Genomic DNA, 21554 nt, shown 5'->3' on the forward strand with positions numbered 1-21554 from the left:
CTAAGTTCCAAAATACTGACTATAGGCCAGTGACTTGGTAGTTCACAGTATCTGCTACAGGGAAGGGGCTTAAATTGAGTGGAACCAAAAGTAGCAGCCTTGAACAATCATGGTTTTCAGGGGAGAAGCAGATACATGGAGGAGTGGTACCCTCAGAGCTATGGCAGTACCATGAATAAAAAGAAGGAAGTAAAAGGGGAAAATTAAAGATCTTATAGAAATAAAAGAAAAATAAGACACCACCAACCTCCCTCTCTCCATACCTCCATCCCATCGACATTTTCCACACATAAAACTATAATTTATGCAACTGATGGAAGAAAGCACTCAAACTAAGAACTCTCACTACCAAATGCCTAGGAATAGGAAAAACAAACAAAACCAATTCCATATAATGGTGCAGGAAGAAAAAAAGAAGGAAAATGAAAATCAAAATGTTTTACAGTAGAAGAAAGCTACAGCTATAACACAACACTCCAAATTAGATGAAATAAGTTAAAAAGAATATTTGGTGACATTAAAAACTACAATAAGAAATTTTAAAACCAAGAGCAAAAATGGATAAAAACTAAAGAGGAAGAAATTCAAAGAGTCCATTAAACTCTGGAAAAAAAAAAAAAGACAAAATCATCCCAGCAATGAAGAAAAAAATTACAAGGCACCCAAGGCAGAACAAATTTAAATTAAAATTTATTATGTGGCAGGAAAACTACTAAGAAAATGAAAATGATATAAAGAAAGAAGTAAAAAGGATTACAGAGAAACTAGTAAAAAAAATGGAAGACAGCAGGTAAAGGTGGAAAGAAATCAGATGATTCCTCCCACAGAAACATTTATAAACCCTGGACAAAAATATTAAAAATAAGTAGTTAAAGGTACTGGAAAATGACCAAAGGGAGTGGGGATATGAATCCAAGTAGCTCAACAAATTCCAAGAATACTCAAAAAGGAAACCACACCTAGGCACATCATACACACACTGTGGAAAGCCAAATGTAAAGAAAAAAATCTGAGAAGCGGCAAAAAATAAATGACACGGTACACACATGAGAACAATACAACTAAAAACTGACTTCTCTTCAAAACAATAGAAACCAGAAGATATTGGAGGGATGTGTTGGAAGAGCTCAAACAAAAGTCAATCAAGAGGGCTTCCCTGGTGGCGCAGTGGTTGAGAATCTGCCTGCCAATGCAGGGGACACGGGTTCGAGCCCTGGTCTGGGAGGATCCCACATGCCGCGGAGCGACTGGGCCCGTGAGCCACAATTACTGAGCCTACGCATCTGGAGCCTGTGCTCCGCAACAGGAGAGGCCACGATAGTGAGAGGCCCGCGCACCACGATTAAGAGTGGCCCCCACTTGCCGCAACTAGAGAAAGCCCTTGCACAGAAACGAAGACCCAACACAACCATAAGTAAATAAAAAAAAAAAAAAAAAAAGTCAATCAAGATTTTTATATCCAGCAAAACCATCCTTTGAACAGGAGGGCAAACAAATACATTTCACATAAATAAAATTGAAAGAATTAGTTTCTAGCAGACCCATATTGTAAGAAACATTGAAGAAAGACCTACGGGAGAAGGTGATAACTCAGATATAAAGGAAGGAAAAAAGAAATAATAAATGCATGTAAAGGATATTTATACACCTATTTTCCTTTTATGACTATTAAAAGAAAAAAGTATAATAGTATACTATTAGTTTCATAATGTAAAGGCAGTTCTTACCTCACATGAATCTGATATGTGTGAATTTCAGTTACCACAGTTTAATTAAACAACACCAGTCCCTCAACAAGACAGTTCAAATTTCAGTTACTCAAAAGCACAATGAGATACCACTTCACAGCCACTAAGAGATCTAAAGTCAAAAAGGTGAACAACTACAAATGCTGGCAAGGATGTGGAGAAATCGGAAACCTCATACATTATTGATAGGATTATAAAATGGTTCAGCTCTTGGAAAACTGCTTGGCACTTCCTCAAGACGTTCAACATACAGTTACCATATGATCTAGCAATTCTAGGTATATACCCAAGAGAAAAGAAAAACCCAAGAGAAGGAGACAGTACTGAAGGCAGCCAAAAACAAAACAAAACAAAACCCACATAACATATGAAGGAACAGAGAAGAAGTACAGACTTCTTTCTAAAACTATGAAAGCTGGAAAACATTCAAGTGACAATCTTTGAAGTGCTGAAAGAAAAAACAGTCAACTAGGAATTCTATACCCCGCAAAAACAGCTTCCCAAACAGCCAAAACAAAGACTTTTTCAGACAAATAAAACCTGACAGACTTATTACCAACATACTTGCACGACCAGAAACATAAAGGAAATTCTTCAGGCAAATGTAACATCATACTAGACAGAAACTGTCTAAAAAGGAGGTAAATGGGAGCAGGGAAAGGAACAAACAACACATGAAAACATCATATTTGGCTATCCTGTTGTCTACTGTGGAAACAGCTATCTGGAATTCGTGTGTCATATAGGACACTGATAAAGAAGAACCTGAATAGCTCCAAGTTCCCAGAGGGGCTTCCTCTGCACTCTAGTTTTCCTATGCTCATGTTTTTCCTCCAAAAGCTTCCCCACCGTACGTGGCATCGTGGTTACACGTGTTTAAAAAAAAAAAGTTTGAACTCTTCCATATTATAAAGTTAAAACAAAATGATTCTGATCCTGATAAACTTACATAAGAAAATGTTGGAGTTGGTTATAGGGCAGGAGTATTAATAGAGTTGTTGTACAGTGAAAAAGGAAGGAGAAAGACAGACCAAGGCAGGGCTGTGTTTTCTTTGCATTTTGATATGAAGTTAATCAGTCATACACTAGTGATGGGGGCCTATAAAAACATACAGAGGTGAGAGTTTTGAAAAGCACATAACAAAGCATGAAAATTATCCCTTTATACTACAGCCTAAATTTTAGATTCAAACTTTAGCAGAGGATATTTACACATCTGTGAATGAAGAGGGAATATTTTCCTCCACCCACTTCAAATCTTCATCCTGTAGAAATAAATATTTACATATTAGCTTTTGCTTAATAACGCCTGAAAGCAGAATTTTTAAATAGAATGTATATATAATTTAAGCATTTAAATTCAAATGCATGACATTCTTTTAACTTCTACATAGCCTAAGAAGTTGACACTTATGCCACACGAAAATTATGCCAGTATTTTCTTAAACAGTCAAACGAACACTTGGATTTTGGATTTTTGTACTTCTTTGGTTTTGGTTAGATGCACAGGTGTTATTTTTTTGTCTTGAAAAACCACAGTAAAAATACAAAGAGTTGATTTATAAGATAGAAAACAGCATGGATATTGATTTGTATTAAATTTTTGCTTCCAGCATTCAGTATGCCTCCTAATCTGTTCACTTTATATCATGAGTTTATAATTTTTCAACAGAAAAAGATGATGGTACAGATATTTACAAAAGCCTATTTATTTCAGTCACTTGTGTTTAATGCTCATGTTTCTGTAGGAGAAAAGAAAAGCAGGTCAATTGGGGTATCTAAATTTTTTTTTCAACAGAAACTTACTTATAGTTATCTCACTGGGAGTAAGAAAAATAAAAGGTATATTGAATATTTTGGTTTATAATGTAAAATAAATCAAAATGGCTACATGGAATCCTCTGGTTCTAGCATTAATTATATCTTGCTTACTTAAAGAGAGAGAGAAAGCAACTGAGCCAGTACTAATAGGAACCCCAATTCTGAGTGAATCTTGGGTAGAAATGAGTCAATCAAGGAGAGACAAGGTCTCCGACCTCTGATCAAGAGCTGACTACATGGGACTTCCCTGGTGGCGCAGTGGTTAAGAATCTGCCTGCCAATGCAGGGGACACGGGTTCGAGCCCTGGTCCAGGAAGATCCCACATGCCGCAGAGCAACTAAGCCTGTGAGCCACAACTACAGAGCCTGTGCTCTAGGGCCTGTGAGCCACAACTACTGAGCCCACGTGCCACAACTACTGAAGCCCGCGCGCCTAGAGCCCGTGCTCTGCAAAAAGAGAAGCCACTGCAATGAGAAGCCCGTGCACCACAATGAAGAGTAGCCCCCGCTCAGCACAACTAGAGAAAGCCCGTGCGCAGCAACGAAGACCCAATGCAGCCAAAAATAATTTAATTAATTAATTAAAAAATAAAATAATTATCTAAAAAAAAAAGAGCTGACTACACAATTTAGAGAAATGAAAACATTTTCCCTTGCTATATGTGCAAATACTGAGCTTTAAAATAAACTGAAACATATCCCTAAAATAAGAGGAAAATCTCTTAGCAAGCTGAAAGTTTAATAGTTCTAACACCAGATAATTAAAACTGTGGAACTTTTTAAAGTTTAGTTAAATTACCATAAAACTACTCAAAGAACACATTTTAAAGAATTATTAATTACCAAAAATAAGGATTAGAGAATTTACCAAATCCAACAAATGAAACTGTTTCATACACCATCCATCCTGTCAGAACTTAGGTGCGTACATAAATTTTTACACCTTATTAACCACAACATATGTAACTGTAAGAAAGCCAAATATAAAACTGTATGATAGGCATTTCCATTTTGTTTAATTACTTTCATAATTACCACTTTTATGCACAAATAATATGCATAAAATATTTAAAAACTCATCTCTATCCAATATTTTACCGTTTTATTCAAGTTTACATGGTTTAAAAGTCCCTTTCCAACAGACAACAAATGTTATCTGAAATGGCTTCAAAAATCACATAAAAGTGCTGAAAAATTAACACAAACTTTCACTATAATGAAGCTTCTCAATCTTTAATGTGCATGCGAATCATCTATGGAATTCTGTTAAAAAGCAGATTTAGATTCGGTAGATCTGATGTAGGCCTGAAATTCTGTGTTTCTAACAAGTTCCCAGGTGAGGTTTGTGCCGCTGGTCCAATGACAGCACATGAAAAGTGAGGGTTTACAGCAGTACAGTTTTCAGACTTAACTAGCATCACTACTTGGTAACATTTATTTTCATACAGAAAAACCTAGCAAAAAGTGTTCTCCTGAAGGTCAATGAATGTGACACTCATATAGATTTCTAAAGTATTAAAGACTGAGACTCTATTAAATATATACTATACTCACAAAATTATCAGAAGTAGCAGGTTTAGCTGTTCCATTGGAAACCGTTTTTGAGACTCTTAATTTTATTCCTTCAGCTGTAATGAGAAACATTATAGAAATTCATAAAATTATAAAATAATAATATTTTCCTTTGTAGCTTCACATTTAATAACCCTATAAAGAGAGTTAATAGTGGAAGCTTTGGGCTGGGTGCTGGCTTTAATATACCATTTGGGAATGTAGGAGGGACAGAAAAAGTTAAAAATGTCATAACTGATTACAAAAACAACCAGGCTCTCAAGTTGCTAGTCTGAATTCCAGTTTTAGAGGAGTTTAAATAAACAAGCAAACATACATACATGCACACAGTAGATAGTTTCAGTACATTTTAAAGTTCATGGATTTAAAAAGCTACAGGATTTATGATATATTTAAGAATAAAACACACCTGTGGCCATGCTTTCACTTCTCTAATGTATAAATTTTTAGAATGTGTTTATGGTATAAATAAAATAGGGAAGAAAAAGATTTTCTTTGTATTTGACCAAGGCTCTTCTTTATGCCAGCAGGTTTAGCAGAGGAGAGGTTAAGCGCATGAGTCCTGAAACTAGATGGCCTCACTTGGAATTCTGGCTCTATCTATGTAACCTCGGGCTAAGCAATCAACTTTCTGTGACTCAATGTCCCTGCCTATAAAATGGAATAATAATAATGTCTACCTCAGAGAATTCTGATGAGCATTAAACAAATTAGCATATATAAGGTGCCTGAAACATAATGTCTGTGTCCAATAAGTATTCACTTCTGTTACTACAATAATTTGCAAAATGTGCTTCTCCATAAACTAGGACAGTTGGTACAATATGATGAGATCAAGTGCATAAGTGGATATAATGAATGAAAATGAGGTTGCTCAATTGAAAATGTTTCCATGGGGCATCTGAAATCTCAACATTTGGGATCCTTCTCTTAAAGGCGTAATACACTGATTTTTTTTTTAACTGAAGTATAATATATAAAATAAAATACACAAACTTTTAAGTGTACAGTCTGAAGAGATTTTTATCAACTCTTGTGTAACTACCATCCCAATCAAGACATTTAACATTTTTATCATCACAGAGGATTCCTTTTTTTCGTTTAGTATTTTATTTCTTTATTTCTTTATTTGGGTCTTAGTTGTGGTATACAAACTCTTAGCTGTGGCATGCATGTGGGATCTAGTTCCCTGACCAGGGATGGAACCCAGGCCCGCTGCATTGGGAGTGCAAAGTCTTAACCACTGTGCCACCAGGGAAGTCCCCACAGAGGGCCTTTAAATTCCTTTCTGGTCAATCCCCACCCCACCAGAAACAACTATTGCTTTGATTTACATAATCACCACAGTTTACTCCTGCCTGCTCTAGAACTTCATATATAAAACCATAAGGACTCAATATTCTTTTGGATTTGACCTCTTTCACTTAACATAAAGGTTTTGAGATTTATTCATGTTGTATAGTGTTGATTACTTTTGCTTCCCAAACAGTATTCCATTGTATACCACTATTATTTTATCCATCCATCTGTTGACAGACATTTGGGCTATTTCAGTTTTGGACTACTAAGGATCAAGCTGCTATAAAAGTGTACACAGTGTCTTTCTGTGGACATCTGCTTTCATTTTCATTTTTGGATAAATACTTTGGAGTGGAAAGGCTGGGCTATATGGTAGGTGTATGTTTAACTTTTAAAGAAACTGTCAAACTGCTTTCTTAAAACTTCTTAAGACTTCTTCCGTAATGTATGAGCGATCCAGCTGTTCTACATCCTCTTCAGCGTTTCATGCTGCCAGTCTTTTAAATTTTAACCATGCTACTGGATACATGGTAGCATTTCACTCTGGTTTTAATTTGCGTTTCCCTGATGACCAGTATTATCGAGCACCTTTTCACGTGCTTACTGGCCTTTCCTTTGTCTTCTTTGGTGAAGCATCTATTTAAGTATTCCATTTTTTTTTTTTTTTTTTTAACAAATTGAGTTATCTTTTATTGATTTGTAGGAATTCTTATATTCTGGATACAAGTCCTTTGTCAGATATATGTATTGAGAAGGTTTTATCCCAGTCTAGGGCTGGCCTTTTCACTTTCTTGCTTCTCTTGATGAACATAAGTTTTAAATTTTGGTGATGGCTAATTTACCAACCTTTTTATTTTATAGTAACTGCTTTTTGTGTCCTAAGAAACTGCCTAACCCAAGGTCATGAAGATATCTTCCTGTTTTCTGCTAGAAGAGTTATAGTTTAATCTTTTACATCTAGGTCTGTGATCTATCTTGAATTAATTATAGGTGATATACACGGCAGGAGTCTAGGTGATTTTCCCCCCATGTGTCTATCTAGTTGTTCCGCATTCTTTGTTGAAAATACTATCTTTTCCTCATATAAAGCCTTGCTGCGTCTGTCAAAAATCAATTGACAAATGAGGTTTCCAATTTGGAGCTAATTTAAATATTATATCTCTTTTAAAAACAAAAGCTTTAGAAACCTCCTATTACATTGGAATCAATTTGGTGCTACTAAGAGGACATTCTTTAAAGTGTTATTGCATTGATGAAATAATCTGAAGCAACAACAACAAAATCCACTGAACAGTATGTGCAGATTTATTTTTGGACTATTTTTTTTAAGTTGTCTGAAATTTCATTTCATTTTATTTTATTTATTTATTTTGGGGACTCTATTTTGATACACTGATGTATGTATCCTTATGCCAATACCACACTGTCTGGATTAGTATAACTTGAAATTTTCGTCTTGAAATTAGTGTAAGTCCATTAATTTTATTTTATTTAGATATAACTTCCACACCATAAAATGCACCATTTTGAAGTGTACAATTCAGTGGATTTTAGAACAGTCACAGAACTGTGCAATCATCATCACTGTTAATTTCAGAAGCTTTTCATCACCCCCCACCCCCCACCCCAAAATCCCATACCTATTAGCAGTTACTCCCAACTCACTCCTTCCACCAGCCCCTGGCAGCCACTAATCTCTTTTCTATCTACATGGATTTACCTTTCCTGGACTTTTCATATAAACGGAATCATATAACATACGATCTATTGTAATTGGCTTCTTTCACTTAGTATAGTGTTTCCAAGATCTATGTTGTAACTACAAGAATGTTTAGGTTCTTCCAGATCTTTTGTATTTCCATACATATTTTAAAATCAGCTTAACCATTTTTAAAAAAATCAGCCAGAATTACAATTGGGACTGTACTGGATCTACATATCAATTGAGGAAGTGATGGCTTAATAATATTGAGAGTTACAATTCATAAACATTTACTTATTCTATAATTTCTCTTGGCATTGTTTTGTATTCTTCAGTGCAGTTTTCCATTTTTTCCATTAAATTTATTCCTAAATATTTTTTGAAGCTCCTGTAAATAATATTTTAAATTTCATTTTTCAATTATTTCCAGTTATATAAAAAACAACTAATTTCTGTATTTGGACATATATCCTATGACTCTTGTTATATTATTCACTTATTAGTTCTACTGCATTTTTTCTTTTCTGTAGACCCCTTAGGATTTTCTACATACTTAACCTTGCTGAGGAATTCCCTGGCACTCTAGTGGTTAGGACTCCGTGCTTTCACTGCCGAGGGCGTGGGTTCAATCCCTGGTCGGGGAACTAACCCCACAAGCCGCGCGGCGCAGCCGAAACAAAACCAAACAAAACCTTGCTGTTTGTAAATAAAAACAGGTTTACTTCTTGCTTTCCACACTTTATGGCTTTTGTATTCTTTGGGTTGGTTTGTGTTTTGCCTTTCTGCACTGGCTAGGAACTGTTGTCTGATACTGAGTCAAAGTGGTGAGCAGATATCCGTGTACTTTGTTCCCAATCTTGGGAGGAAAGCATTCACTATTTCACCATTAAGTATGATTTTAGCTGTAGAGTTTTTTCATACTATTCTGTAATTTGTTTGCTAAGTGGGTTTCTTTTTTAAAAAATCATGAATAGGTGAATTCTGTGATATGTCTTTCCGTACCTACTGAGATAATTATGTCATTTTTCTTCCTCACTCTTTAGATGAATTACACCGATTGATTTTCAAATGTTGAAACAGCCTTGCAACCCTGGGATAAAGTCCACTTGACAATGATGGTCTTGCATTGTTCTTCTAGATTTTATTTACTAAAAATAAAATAAAATAAGAGTGGTATGTGTGATCTTAGTTCCCTGACCAGGGATCGAACCTGTGCCCCCTGCAGTGGAAGCATGGAGTCTTAACCACTGGACTGCCAGGGAAGTCCGTTTAAAGGAATTTTATGTCTCTACTCATGAGTGATATTGGTCTGTAACTTTCCTTTTTTTGTCTTTGTCAGATTTTGGTATCTGAGTTGTGCTGGCCTTATAAAACAAGTTGCGAAGTATTCCCACCTCCTCTATCTTCTTTTTTTAACATCTTTATTGGAGTATAATTACTTTACAATGGTGTGTCAGTTTCTGCTTTATAACAAAGTGAATCAGTTATACATATACATATGTCCCCATATGTCTTCCCTCTTGCGCCTCCCTCCCTCCCACCCTCCCTATCCCACCCCTCTAGGTGGTCACAAAGCACCGAGCTGATGTCCCTGTGCTACGTGGCTGCTTCCCACTAGCTATCTATTTTACGTTTGGTAGTGTATATATGTCCATGCCACTCTCTCACTGTGTCCCAGCTTACCCTTCCCCCTCCCTGTATCCTCAAGTCCATTCTCTAGTAGGTCTGTGTCTTTATTCCCGTCTTGCCCCTAGGTTCTTCATGACTTTTTTTTTTTTTTTTTTTTGATTCCATATATATGTGTTAGCATACGGTATTTGTTTTTCTCTTTCTGACTTACTTCACTCTCTATGACAGACTCTAGGTCCATCCACCTCACTACAAATAACTCAATTTTGTTTCTTTTTATGGCTGAGTAATATTCCATTGTATATATGTGCCACATCTTCTTTATCCACTCATCTGTTGATGGATACTTAGGTTGCTTCCATGTCCTGGCTATTGTAAATAGAGCTGCAATGAACATTTTGGTACATGACTCTTTCTGAATTACAGTTTTCTCAGGGTATATGCCCAGTAGTGGGATTGCTGGGTCGTATGGTAGTTCTATTTTTAGTTTTTTAAGGAACCTCCATACTGTTCTCCATAGTGGCTGTATCAATTTACATTCCCACCAGCAGTGCAAGAGGGTTCCCTTTTCTCCACACCCTCTCCAGCATTTATTGTTTGTAGATTTTTTGATGATGGCCATTCTGACCGGTGTGAGATGATATCTCATTGTAGTTTTGATTTGCATTTCTCTAATGATTAATGATGTTGAGCATTCTTTCATGTGTTTGTATATCTGTATAGCAATCTGTATATCTTCTTTGAAGAAATGTCTATTTAGGTCTTCTGCCCATTTTTAGATTGGCTTGTTTGTTTTTTTGATATTGAGCTGCATGAGCTGCTTGTAAATTTTGGAGATTAATCCTTTGTCAGTTGCTTCATTTGTAAATATTTTCTCCCATTCTGTCACCTCCTCTATATTCTAAAGAGTTGTGTAAGGTTAGAATATTTCTTCCTTAAGTATTTGAAAGCATTCACTAGTGAAGCCAGCCATTTGGGTCTGGCACTTTATGGGAAGATTTTGAATTTCAAACCCAATTTCTTTAATAAATATATGGCTATTCCAATTAGTGGCATAGGGTTAGAATTAAGATTAGGGTAGTTTCTTAAGTGTATTTTTCAAGGAATTTGTTCATTTTATCCAAACGCCCAATTTGTTCATAATATCCCCTTACTTACCCTTTCTTACTGTAGTAATGTCCTCCCTATCTTTCCAATGTTGGAAATTTGCCTTGCTATATTTTATTTCTGGTTTAGATTACCTAGAGGTTAATCAATTTTTATTAATCTTTTCAAAGAAACTACTTTTGGCTTTGCTGATTTTCTCTATTTCCCCCTGTTTTCTATTTCATTGATGTAGACACAACTTTATTATATCCTTCCTTCTAATTACCCCAGGTTTAATTTGCCATTCTTTTTCTAGCTTCTCAAGATGGAAACATATTATCAATATGTTTTCTTGGTAATATAGACATTTAAAGCTATTCATTTTCCTCTAAGAATTGGTTTAGCTGCATCCTGTAAAATGTGACCTGTTATGCTTTTATTATCATTAGCATGAAATATTTTCTAATATTCCTTCAATCCACGAGTTACTTAGAAATTATTGCTTAATTTCTAAACATTTGATTATTTTGTAGATATCTTACTGCTATGCATCTAATTTAACCATTGTGATCATAAACATACTCTATATGATTACAATCCATTGAAATATATGGAGACATTTTTAATGGCCACACATATGGTCTATCTTATACAACATAGACTTGAAGAACATTTATTCTTTGGTTGCTAAATGCAATGTTCTATAAATATCAGTCAAGTCAATTAGGTCGATGGTTTTATTCAACTCTAACTGTAACATCTGGGCCACCTCTAGATTGCTCTTACTGATTTTTCCCTCAACTATGGATCACAGCTTCCAGTTTCATCCCATGTCTAGTAATTTATCATTGTATACTGGACATTGAGAATGGTGTCTTATAGACTGGATTCTCTTATCTTCCTCTGGGAAGCACTGTGTTTTGTTCTAGCAGGCAATTCAAATTATTGCTAGATCACTCTGATCTTTTGGGGATATGCTTTTAGATTTTATTAGGGTTTATTTCAGTTTAGCTTTAGTCCTAGGGTAAATTTCGTGGTCCTAGACTGTGGTCTTTACTTCTAAGGAGTGGCCCTTCTGGGGTTTTAATGGAAAGCCCAAGGGGTTTACCCAAGCACTTTTAACCTGTTGAGATTTGAATTTCAAACTCTGCAGTGGCAGCTGCTGAAATTTCTGTTCCGCTTCTTAGCCTAATAGCTATTGTTTTCCCCCTGGCCTCTTGGAGTCTCACTTTGCACATACCCAGTTCAGGTATCAGATAAGACTAGAGAGACTTTATAGACTTTCGAATTTCCCCCTTTGTGGCTCTCTCTTTTCTGGATTTCTTCCATCAATCTCCAGACGTTCTTACAGCCCCAAATTTCACTCTCCAATTCCTTGCATCAGTAAAATTACACCTATCTGCTTGTGCTCTAGCCACTGTACTGTCTCACTGACTGGGCATGAACTCTTCTTTCATGGTTCTCTTCTTTCAACAGTGAAATCTCCTCCAGTTTCTGCCTGCTTTTCTTTGCTCTCCAGTGCCTCCAATAGTTAATTAAAAAAAAAAAAAATCTGTCCAGAGTTTATTCTAGCTATCAGCAGGAAGATTAGCCCCAAACAATTCATTCCATCATTATTGGAGCCAGAACCAACACACTGAATTTTAATACCTCTGCTGTGAATAAGTTTTGCAGATCTCTTTTCTTAATAGAAAAGTCAGAAAAACATGAAAGAATTAGTTGTAGGTGATAATCTGATGAGAGGAGGTAAAAGGAAGTGTGGACACTGAAGACACATTGATTATGTTGCAAATTTTGCTGACTGGTTAGATTATAAAATTTTCACAGTAGAGAAACAAAAAAAATAGTGAAAAAGAATGTTACTAATAAGAGAAACCAAAGTAAGAGGAGGGAAGAATGGAATAAAGATAAAATTACTCTTTACATCTGAGTTACATACTTATGTTGCCTTAACAAATGCTTTAATTACAGTGCTTTGGTAAAATTAATAAAATGATAAGACGCTTATGTATAAATTAATAGAAAGATGAAAACTAAAGCACTAAAACCATAATTAGAAATGCTTTGGGCATGACCGGGAAATTACAGATGTGCACAATTTTCAAGAGCAAGAAGAGGTGATACAAAGAAATTTAGCAATCATCATTAAGAAGACGAATTATTATTTAGGAGCTAAGCACAATATATACCAAATCACTCTTGTGGAAAACAGTGCACCTACTTCAATACTTAGACTTTAAGAGCAAACATGTAACAAAAGCTCAAACTACTTTAGCAATCTTGAAAATTTCATTACTGACTTCTCTTCTGTGACTGTCTACCATAATAGAGGTTTCTGCAGACATAGTTTTAAAAATATTTTACAGGAAAAAAAGTGTATCTGACCTTGCATCACAGGTAGAGGTACAATATTTCTTTGTTACAATATATACAGTGGTCATTTAATAAGAAAATATGTCACTCACTTAAATTTTCAGATGTTACCATGAATTCTTCAATTTCATCATCAGAATCATCTATTAAGGGCATGAAGGCATATCTAAATCAAAAACAAGGAGTAGTTTTACTAGTGTGTTTAAACCTGTTCAACTTTCAGGTTACATCTAAAAGAGTCAGTACACACTTTAAAATACATATACACTTAAAAAGTTTCCCATAAATTGAAATGATAAAAATTTAATTATTTTACTCTCAAATCAGCAAAGGTTACTGTGAAGAAACTGTGAAACTGGGGTTCCCAAACCCGTTGGTAAAAGCATAAATGGATCAAATTTCTCTGGAAGCAACTTTGAAATATCGAATGCTCAGGGAAGGGAATTTTCTGCTGTACTTTTTTCTCCATGTCAGGTTTACCTCCCTGCCCACTATTTTTACTCATCCCCTAACGAAAAGAAATTGCTAACCTGATTGGTGAAAATAAAGCACACCAATCGAGCCACATTTACTAGGTCCAACAGCATTCAAAAAGCACTGCTGATTAAAAAAAAAAAAAAAAGCATTGCTGATAATAGCAAAAAAACTAGAAACTAAGTGTCTAATAATTAGGGACTGCTTATATAAATTATGCTACAATCATATGGAATGCCAGATAGCCATTAAAAGTAATATGGTAGGTCTATACAAGATGATAAGGAAAGACACATTTTAAACAAAGAAAGTGCAGAATAGTGTATATATGTATGTATGTATTATCATTGTTGTATAACTTTTTAATCTTTTTTTAATCAAAAAATTTTCTATTGAAGTATAGTTGATTTGCATGTTGTTGTATAATTTTAAAGAGAGAGAGAAACACATACACTAGTATATATTTTTTCATTTTTTCCTAGAAGGAAGAAACTTAACAGTGCTTTCCTTGGGGAAGAGGAATGAGGCAAGGGAAGCTGTGGGGCTTCCTGTCACATGTAGTCTAAAGTACAAGTTTCTGAATTTCGCATTCAAGCTCTTTACGATTTTGCTTCCACTTTTCCTTTCCAGCTTTATGTCCCGCCAATGTAAGAGTAGTAACCAAACCGCATGGCTTGTTGGCCTCCAAAGTATGCCATGTCTGTTCCCGCTACCCCTAGAAAACCTGCACTCTTTCCCAGGTCAGCCATTCACTGTCCTACTCCTTTCCTGAAGGTGTAACATAAATGCTGCCTTTTCATGGACACCTCTTCCACCTTCCTGCTGGGCTTATATATCTCTTATTTCACTGTCTTGCTTTTGTTACATTTGTCTCCCCACTTGACTGTATGTACACTCTTTAACAGCAAGGACTACCTCTCCAGTTTCTATAAATGCTGTTTTAACATTGTAGCAGATGATGAGCAAATCCTTGCCAAATTTGAACTTTCCTATGTTAGGTACCTCTGATTATTTGCTGATGGTCTCCACAAAAACATTATGACAATAAGGATAAGGGAAAAAAGGAAGCTCCAAAACGCATCATCAACCCAGCGTTCCATCCAATCCTATAATAAGGACAATTCAAACAGGAAAAGTTAATTTTCTGATAAACATACAGATTTCCCATTCAAATAGTATATAATGACAAGTACTAATGAAATCTTTCCAACCAGTAAGTCTTCCAAATGAATAAGCACACGTTTTTCCGAGAAACATAAAAACTAAGAAATGCTATCTCTATAAAATCATTATGCTTACTTCAGTAATATTAATGCTTACTTCAGCCTTATAACCAATACAATGAATAAAATCCTAACAAATTATATAGTATCATAAAAAGAATTAGAGGGACTTCCCTGTTGGCGCAGTGGTTAAGAATCCGCCTGCCAATGCAGGGGACACAGGTTCAAGCCCTGGTCCGGGAAGATCCCACATGCCGCGGAGCAACTAAGCCCATGCGCCACAACTACTGAGCCTGTGCTCTAGAGCCTGCGAACCACAACTACTGAGCCCATGTGCCACAACTACTGAAGCCCATGCACCTAGAGCCCATGCTCCGCAACAAGAGAAGCCACCGCAATGAGAAGCCCACGCACCGCAACGAAGAGTAGCCCCCACTCTCTGCAACTAGAGGAAGCCCGCACACAGCAACAAAGACCCAACACAGCCAAAAATAAATAAATAAATTAAAAAAAAAAAAGAATTAGAGTTTAAAAGGGCTTCAGAAGTCAATTAATTTATTTTCTAGACAAGAACAGTTTCTTCTCTCACTAAATTATCCCTACAGCAGCAGAAGTCCAGGGTTTTCAGAGGGCTCTTTATAATTATTTATATAGAACTAGAGACTATTTCCAAATCAAGAAACCCCCGAGAGGGCCTTTTATATTTTAAGTTTGAGAAATGTATCTTCTTCTACCTGGAGAATCCATGGAGGGTATCTCCTGAACGTTCATAATGAGTATACCATCCTAGACACATGTCAGGCTTAAGGTTTACAGTCCTAAGTACAAAACAACCCAATTACACTGTGTGCTGGAAGAAAAAGATTTCCTGTTACCTTAAATTATACAGGGGGAGGATTCCTTTTCAAAATATACCAAAAGAAGTTGAGAAAAGGGCATAGTTGGAAAAGGAGATTTAAGAGGAACTTTTTCAGACATTTAAAGAAGGCAAGTGTTTTTATAATTTTATACAAAATAATTCCAAGTAAACAGAAGATCTCCACTAAAATTATCTCTGTCTACAAACACAAAATTCTTCAAACTTACACAAAATAAAATAGAATAATTAAAAATGCAAAGTGTTTAAATAGGAAGGTTATACTTACTGACTGACATTTTGCAATTCTAAATGTCTTAGTTGTCCACACCATAAACACTAGAGATGCTGAAACACACCAAAAAAAGTCAACCTCTGAAAGAATATGCAATAGTAAAATAACGTATTTTAAAAGAAAAGTTAGATAGCTTACCCATTATGGCAAAGATCAGGGTATTTGTAAAGTGCCTGTACAAAGAAAATTTCACTGTGTTCTTTCTTAGCCTTAGAGTCTTCATCGTTTGTGCCAAACTTACAAAAATGTGAAAAAAGTTAAGGAAAAAATTTTAAATAGTAATATACAGTTAAGATAAAAAACAAAATAAGAATCTTCTGCTACATTTCCAAAATTAGTACTGCTATATATAATTCCTATAATTTAAAACTAATAAAAACACAGAAAATGTTGTCTTGTCCAATATTGTATAATCATGATACCAATTTCATCACAGATATTGTTTTACAATATACCACTGTCTGAACTAAGTAAACAAACTTCAAGGAAAAAAAAAACATAAGCAAGAAGACCTATGATGTGCTCCTTCAATGCCAAGTTCTTGAAACAGAGAACAGAGCAGGACACACACTAAATGGGGCCAAGTCCCCCTTAGGCCAGACACTCTTTACAGATCCCATCATGACATGCCATTTGGCTTGCGCTTTTCTGTTTGTTTCTTTCTTATTTTGTTGTTCCTGGTCTAGTCTCATTTTATCCTCCGAATGACCATAATTAAGAAGTTGCATCATCTGTCAATTCCATTTTATAAATTTAAACTGAAATATGTCAAGTAACACAAATCTGGACTTAGGTAAAGAGAGACTTTATTGAAGAGATTATTGCAATAGGGAGAATGTTCCGACTGTAAGATCCGAGAGAGTCCCAAAGGTCAGGCAGGGAAGGGCTTTGCTTTTATAGGGAGGAGTAAACAGGTCTCAAGAGCAGCAGGTGTGAGAAGTGGGTGGCCTGACGAGACAGTTGCTCAGAGAATGACTTTCCTTGAAGTCTGCAGGTTTTCAGGAGGGGCCATGAAGGAGGGCTGCGGGTGGATGAAAGCTCGGGGACCCGGGGGAAGGAGAAGGCTTAGTTTGGTCCAGTCTGGTATTTTGTCCAGATTGGTCAGTGGGTACATAGGTCTGTGTCTGGCCTTGTCATAAGTAAACATGGGGGCACCTGGGAGTCTCATCGAAGTCCTATGGGGAAAGGCGTCTGTTTGTATTGATAGTAAGCCTTTTCCCGGAACATGAAGGCTGTCTTAACCACGGCTGTTCCAGGAGCACAGGGTTCAGGTAAAGTATGACACTGTCAGGTACGAAGAAGCAGAAAGAGGCTTGTCCACGGGCTCCTCAGCAGTGCAGCCGTGCTCAAGCCAGAGCTCTGTAAACGGGAGCTGCTTCCTCTGCAGCACCTGCCAAGCCCCGTTCAGGGACCACACTCTGAGCACACATAACAGAGTTGAGCAAAGGAATGGAAGTGGCACAGTTTGCACTTAGGCCTCCTATTTAAATTCCAAATACTTCATTCATCAAAAACTTCACTTTAGTACTAAAACTACCAAAGCTGCTTTTCAATCTTTCTAAATGACCAATAAGTTGCAACAGAAGATCAATTTCTAAAGTAGCACAATTCAACCCATTAGGCCTACTGTCAGAATTTACAGAAATGCACATATGCTTTATTCAATAAACATGATCAAGACCAAATACTTCTGAAGCAGTAATGAAAGCACACAGGCCCCATCATCCTGACATGAGAATCACCTTGAACGTGCTGCTGCGCTAGGAAAAGGATATCCACCAGCACAAGCCAGAGTCAAGAAGAGACAGAGGGAGGCTGGCCAGAAGCACAAGATCAGAATCATTTGCCTGCAGCAAAACAGCAAAAAAATAAAACAAACAAGCAGGAGAAAAGAGGCAGAAGGCTGTGGCTTTTGGCGTTTTCAGGCTATTTTTTCTATTAATGTAGAATTAGATTCTTACAGGAGGGGCTAGATTAGGTTCATCAAAGGTGAAGGAAGCAGGGTCATTATCCCAGCACTCAATTCTATAAGGACGTAGTCCTGCTTCTTTGCTTGTCATTGGTAATCATTTAGGAAATCCACTACCTTTTTGTACAGAGAAAGCAGACTTTTCATCTCAGTAATGAAAATTACCAAACAGCAATCTAAAAGCAAACGTCAGAAATTCAGGTTGAAGCAGAAATGGATAATACTAAATTTCCTTTCTCTCACCATGAAATACTAACCAAGAGAACTTTAATTTCTGGATTTCTTTATGACTTTTACCTCAAACATGTTTATTAAAAACATTATTAATTAAGCAAGCTGAATCTTTCCCTTTATTTTCCTTATCTACCCATCCCAATCTGGCTCATTATGTGTTGGACCAAAGCCAGTGCTGTCCATAAAGGTGGTAAGTTACCCTCATTCAAATCCAGATGGAATTAGAGCGTTTACAGCCACTTTCCTCTGGAATTTTCTGCCAAGTTGCATTACTATGTATTTTCCCCAATGCACCAATGAACCACCTTGTAGATGATTAAGAACAAGAATACTCTGAAATACATATCTGTAAATTACCAGGAGAAAAGATAATATAGATTTTTAAAATGTAAAGTTTACAAGGCTCTAAGCATCTACAAGTTTAGAAATAAGACAACTCCAAAATGAACAGATGTCTTAAGCTCATTTTCTAAACCCACAAGGACAGAAGAGAAGACATGAAGATTAGAGACAGTAACGCTGAGCCCAGTAGCTAGTTCACCTCCCCTGCAATTCTGCCTGTCCGGGTCCCAGGATGTTCGCATTGCCTGCCCCTTATCCTCAAGTCAGGTGAGAATCCCTAACCAGCGATGAAGCTGGGGCTTCGGCAGAGCTGGCTCCACGCTGGGGATGAGTACTCAGAGCTGGGACCCTGCTCACCTGCAGAACTGAGCAATGGACTTCACCTTTTTAACAACTGAATGACTCTACATGTTTGGTTTTTTTTAGTGTAGAGAACATGAAAAATTACACTAGAGTAAGACATTTTTACGACTCGGAAAAGATCAGATTTATGTTACTATAATTTTATTCAGTAAACTTGGATTCTCAACTGGTAGCTCTCAACAGAAGTAGAATCCAGTTTTTAAGCAAGTTGGTCGAAACAACTCTTTAAATCAGGTATTATCCCTTTACTAGACACCCCTCGGACACTAGGGGCTACCTGGACATAACTTAGGAGGTCTGTAAATGCCTCACTGTAGGAAAAACTCCTCGTGTGAATGAAGTGTGTGTTTATAGATAATCTGTGAAGAGGCTCCACAGCTTTCATCAGATTTGCAAAGGCATCTCTGCTGCCAGAACCCAAACAAGGCTAAGAACCACTGCTTTCGAGAATAAAAATAAAAAGATTTTTGTTTTGTTCTGAACTTGGAAGCATATCGAGAATTCACAAACAGGGAATTTAAAGACTAGATAAGACCGGGTTTAGGAAAACAACCCACAAGGAGCTCAGAAAATCCTACTAACAGTGTTACATCTGTTAGCGCACCTTCAGAAAGGGACAGCTTCCTGTAGAGAAGGGACACAGGCAATTTTAAGCCCTCCGGCCCTCCCTGTGAGAGACAAAGATGAGAAGATGCCTCTTTCCATGTGGAAAGAAACACAAGGCAAACAAAAGCACATTTAATGTTAAAAGCTAAAAGACAATTATCAAAGACAACAGAAACAAAAAGAACTGTGTAAAAATAAAAGCTTATGAGTTTCAAAGAGGACATAAATGTCAACGAAACAGATAAAAATAATGTTCTGGATCCGCAGAACCCTGCATTCTGCTCTGACCAGGTCGTAGTTTCTCTAGAATCTCTCTCATTTCCACGAATGCACTTTAGAGGGTCCTGCCTTGGAGAGGAAAACAGTGGAATTGCCCAGACTCCACTGGAGTCACTCAATCAGTGAGGAGGAGCCTCAAGGATCGGTTAACACTGTCTTTGAAACTTCTCCTGCTGTGCTATGACCTCTGGCCCACCACCTCCACCGAACCCGCTCTCCTGCTGTCCGCCGTGACCCCTGGAATGCACCAGGCAGACAGGTGCGCCTCGGGAACTCGTCTCTCTGCAGTGCTAGACACTGCTGAGCACCCCTCCTTACCAAAGCTTTCCTAGCCTCCACCCCAGGACGACTTCCTGATTCTCCCACCTCCCTTCGCCCTGGACTTCCTTCCATGCATGTTTCCGCCCCACGAGGCACTATCCTGGTTCCTTTCCACTTGCTGGTCTACCTGTTCTTCTTGGGTCGCTTCTGCGGCTGCGACCTTCTCCCACACAAAGCTGACTCCCACCTTCATCACCAGCTCTGACTCCTCTGGCTAAGTCAGGCTGGGACTTCCAACTCTCTTCTTCATACTACTATCCCGGGCAGCTCAACCCTCACCCACTGTGGTCCCGTATCCATGTTTACCACCCTGAGAATGGCAACACTGGCCCAGCCACCTACTTGAGACGTGCACGCCTTCCTGGGAGCCCTCTCTCCCTTTCCCCACCCATTTCTAGCCAGCCTGTCATCCAGAGTCCTTCTTCCATTTCCTCTGTCCCATTTCTGACCCTCACTACCCCTCCTTTGGCCCACTGCAAATGACTCCTTACTAGACTTCCCAGCTCTAGACTCTCCTTTCCCAGGCATTTTTAAAAATGCCATCCTTGAGTTGTTTCTTACAAGATTTCATCATGTCATTCACCTGTGCAGCCTCAACTCCTTGCTACTTTCCACCTTCTAAACTCTCGAGCATGTCATTCTATCCTTCCCTTCTGGTCCCACCTTCCATGATTCTCCTACACACGTTACCTACAGGCAAGCTACTCTGAGACATCGTGCCACTGTCCCTATATTTTCATGCTTCCAACTATTTGGTCCCCTTAAATGTTCCCAGAATGCTTTCCCCTCAGTTCTTTTCCTAGTAAACCCCCATTTGTCCACCCAGTCTCAATTAAAATGTCACCATCTCCCTGAAATCTTTCCTGATTTTCACCCTGGAATAAATTTCTCTTTCCTCTGTTTGCATAGCACCTCTCTAAAATGGCAATTACTATTGCTATGTTGCTCCTAGTTATGTATTTGTCTTCCTTACCAGATCGCTCAATATATGCATTTAAGTTTGCTGAACTAATAGAAAAAATAAGGATATTTTTTGTTCAAGGAATCGTTACTTTTTCACCTTCAACTAAATTTCTATATTGAGGTAACAATAATGCATAAGTATATTTCTTTCTATTATTATTACAAACTAAAAATAATCTGATTTTAATGATACAACAATTTCAGGACACAGTAAAGGATATGAACCATACAAAAATGGAGTCAATAACAGCTAAAATAATGTCAGCAAATACAACAGCTAAATGGTTAGAATCCTGAAAAATAAAAATAGGGAAAAAATATGAATGTAAAAGTTTCATTGTATTATAATAATTATCATCTGATGTAGAAAAACAATTTATCTCGTATCATCGTTTCATA

The 21554-nt window shown here is 37.1% G+C and overlaps 1 protein-coding gene across 1 annotated transcript in view; it reads right to left on the minus strand.

The window, feature by feature from the left end:
- The window catches only part of TMEM87B (transmembrane protein 87B), a 51192-nt gene that overhangs the window by 7150 nt on the left and 22488 nt on the right, over positions 1-21554 (minus strand). The window contains exons 11-17 of the mRNA XM_061211253.1: positions 21375-21448; positions 16217-16323; positions 16073-16131; positions 14707-14810; positions 13323-13396; positions 5124-5197; positions 2961-3013 (exon numbers count right to left, since the gene is read on the minus strand). Coding sequence (XP_061067236.1) covers positions 2961-3013; positions 5124-5197; positions 13323-13396; positions 14707-14810; positions 16073-16131; positions 16217-16323; positions 21375-21448 — 545 coding nt within the window. The remainder of the gene's footprint in view (positions 1-2960; positions 3014-5123; positions 5198-13322; positions 13397-14706; positions 14811-16072; positions 16132-16216; positions 16324-21374; positions 21449-21554) is intronic.

This window comes from Eubalaena glacialis, chromosome 14 (genome assembly GCF_028564815.1).
Source record: "Eubalaena glacialis isolate mEubGla1 chromosome 14, mEubGla1.1.hap2.+ XY, whole genome shotgun sequence".
Lineage (NCBI taxonomy): Eukaryota > Metazoa > Chordata > Mammalia > Artiodactyla > Balaenidae > Eubalaena > Eubalaena glacialis.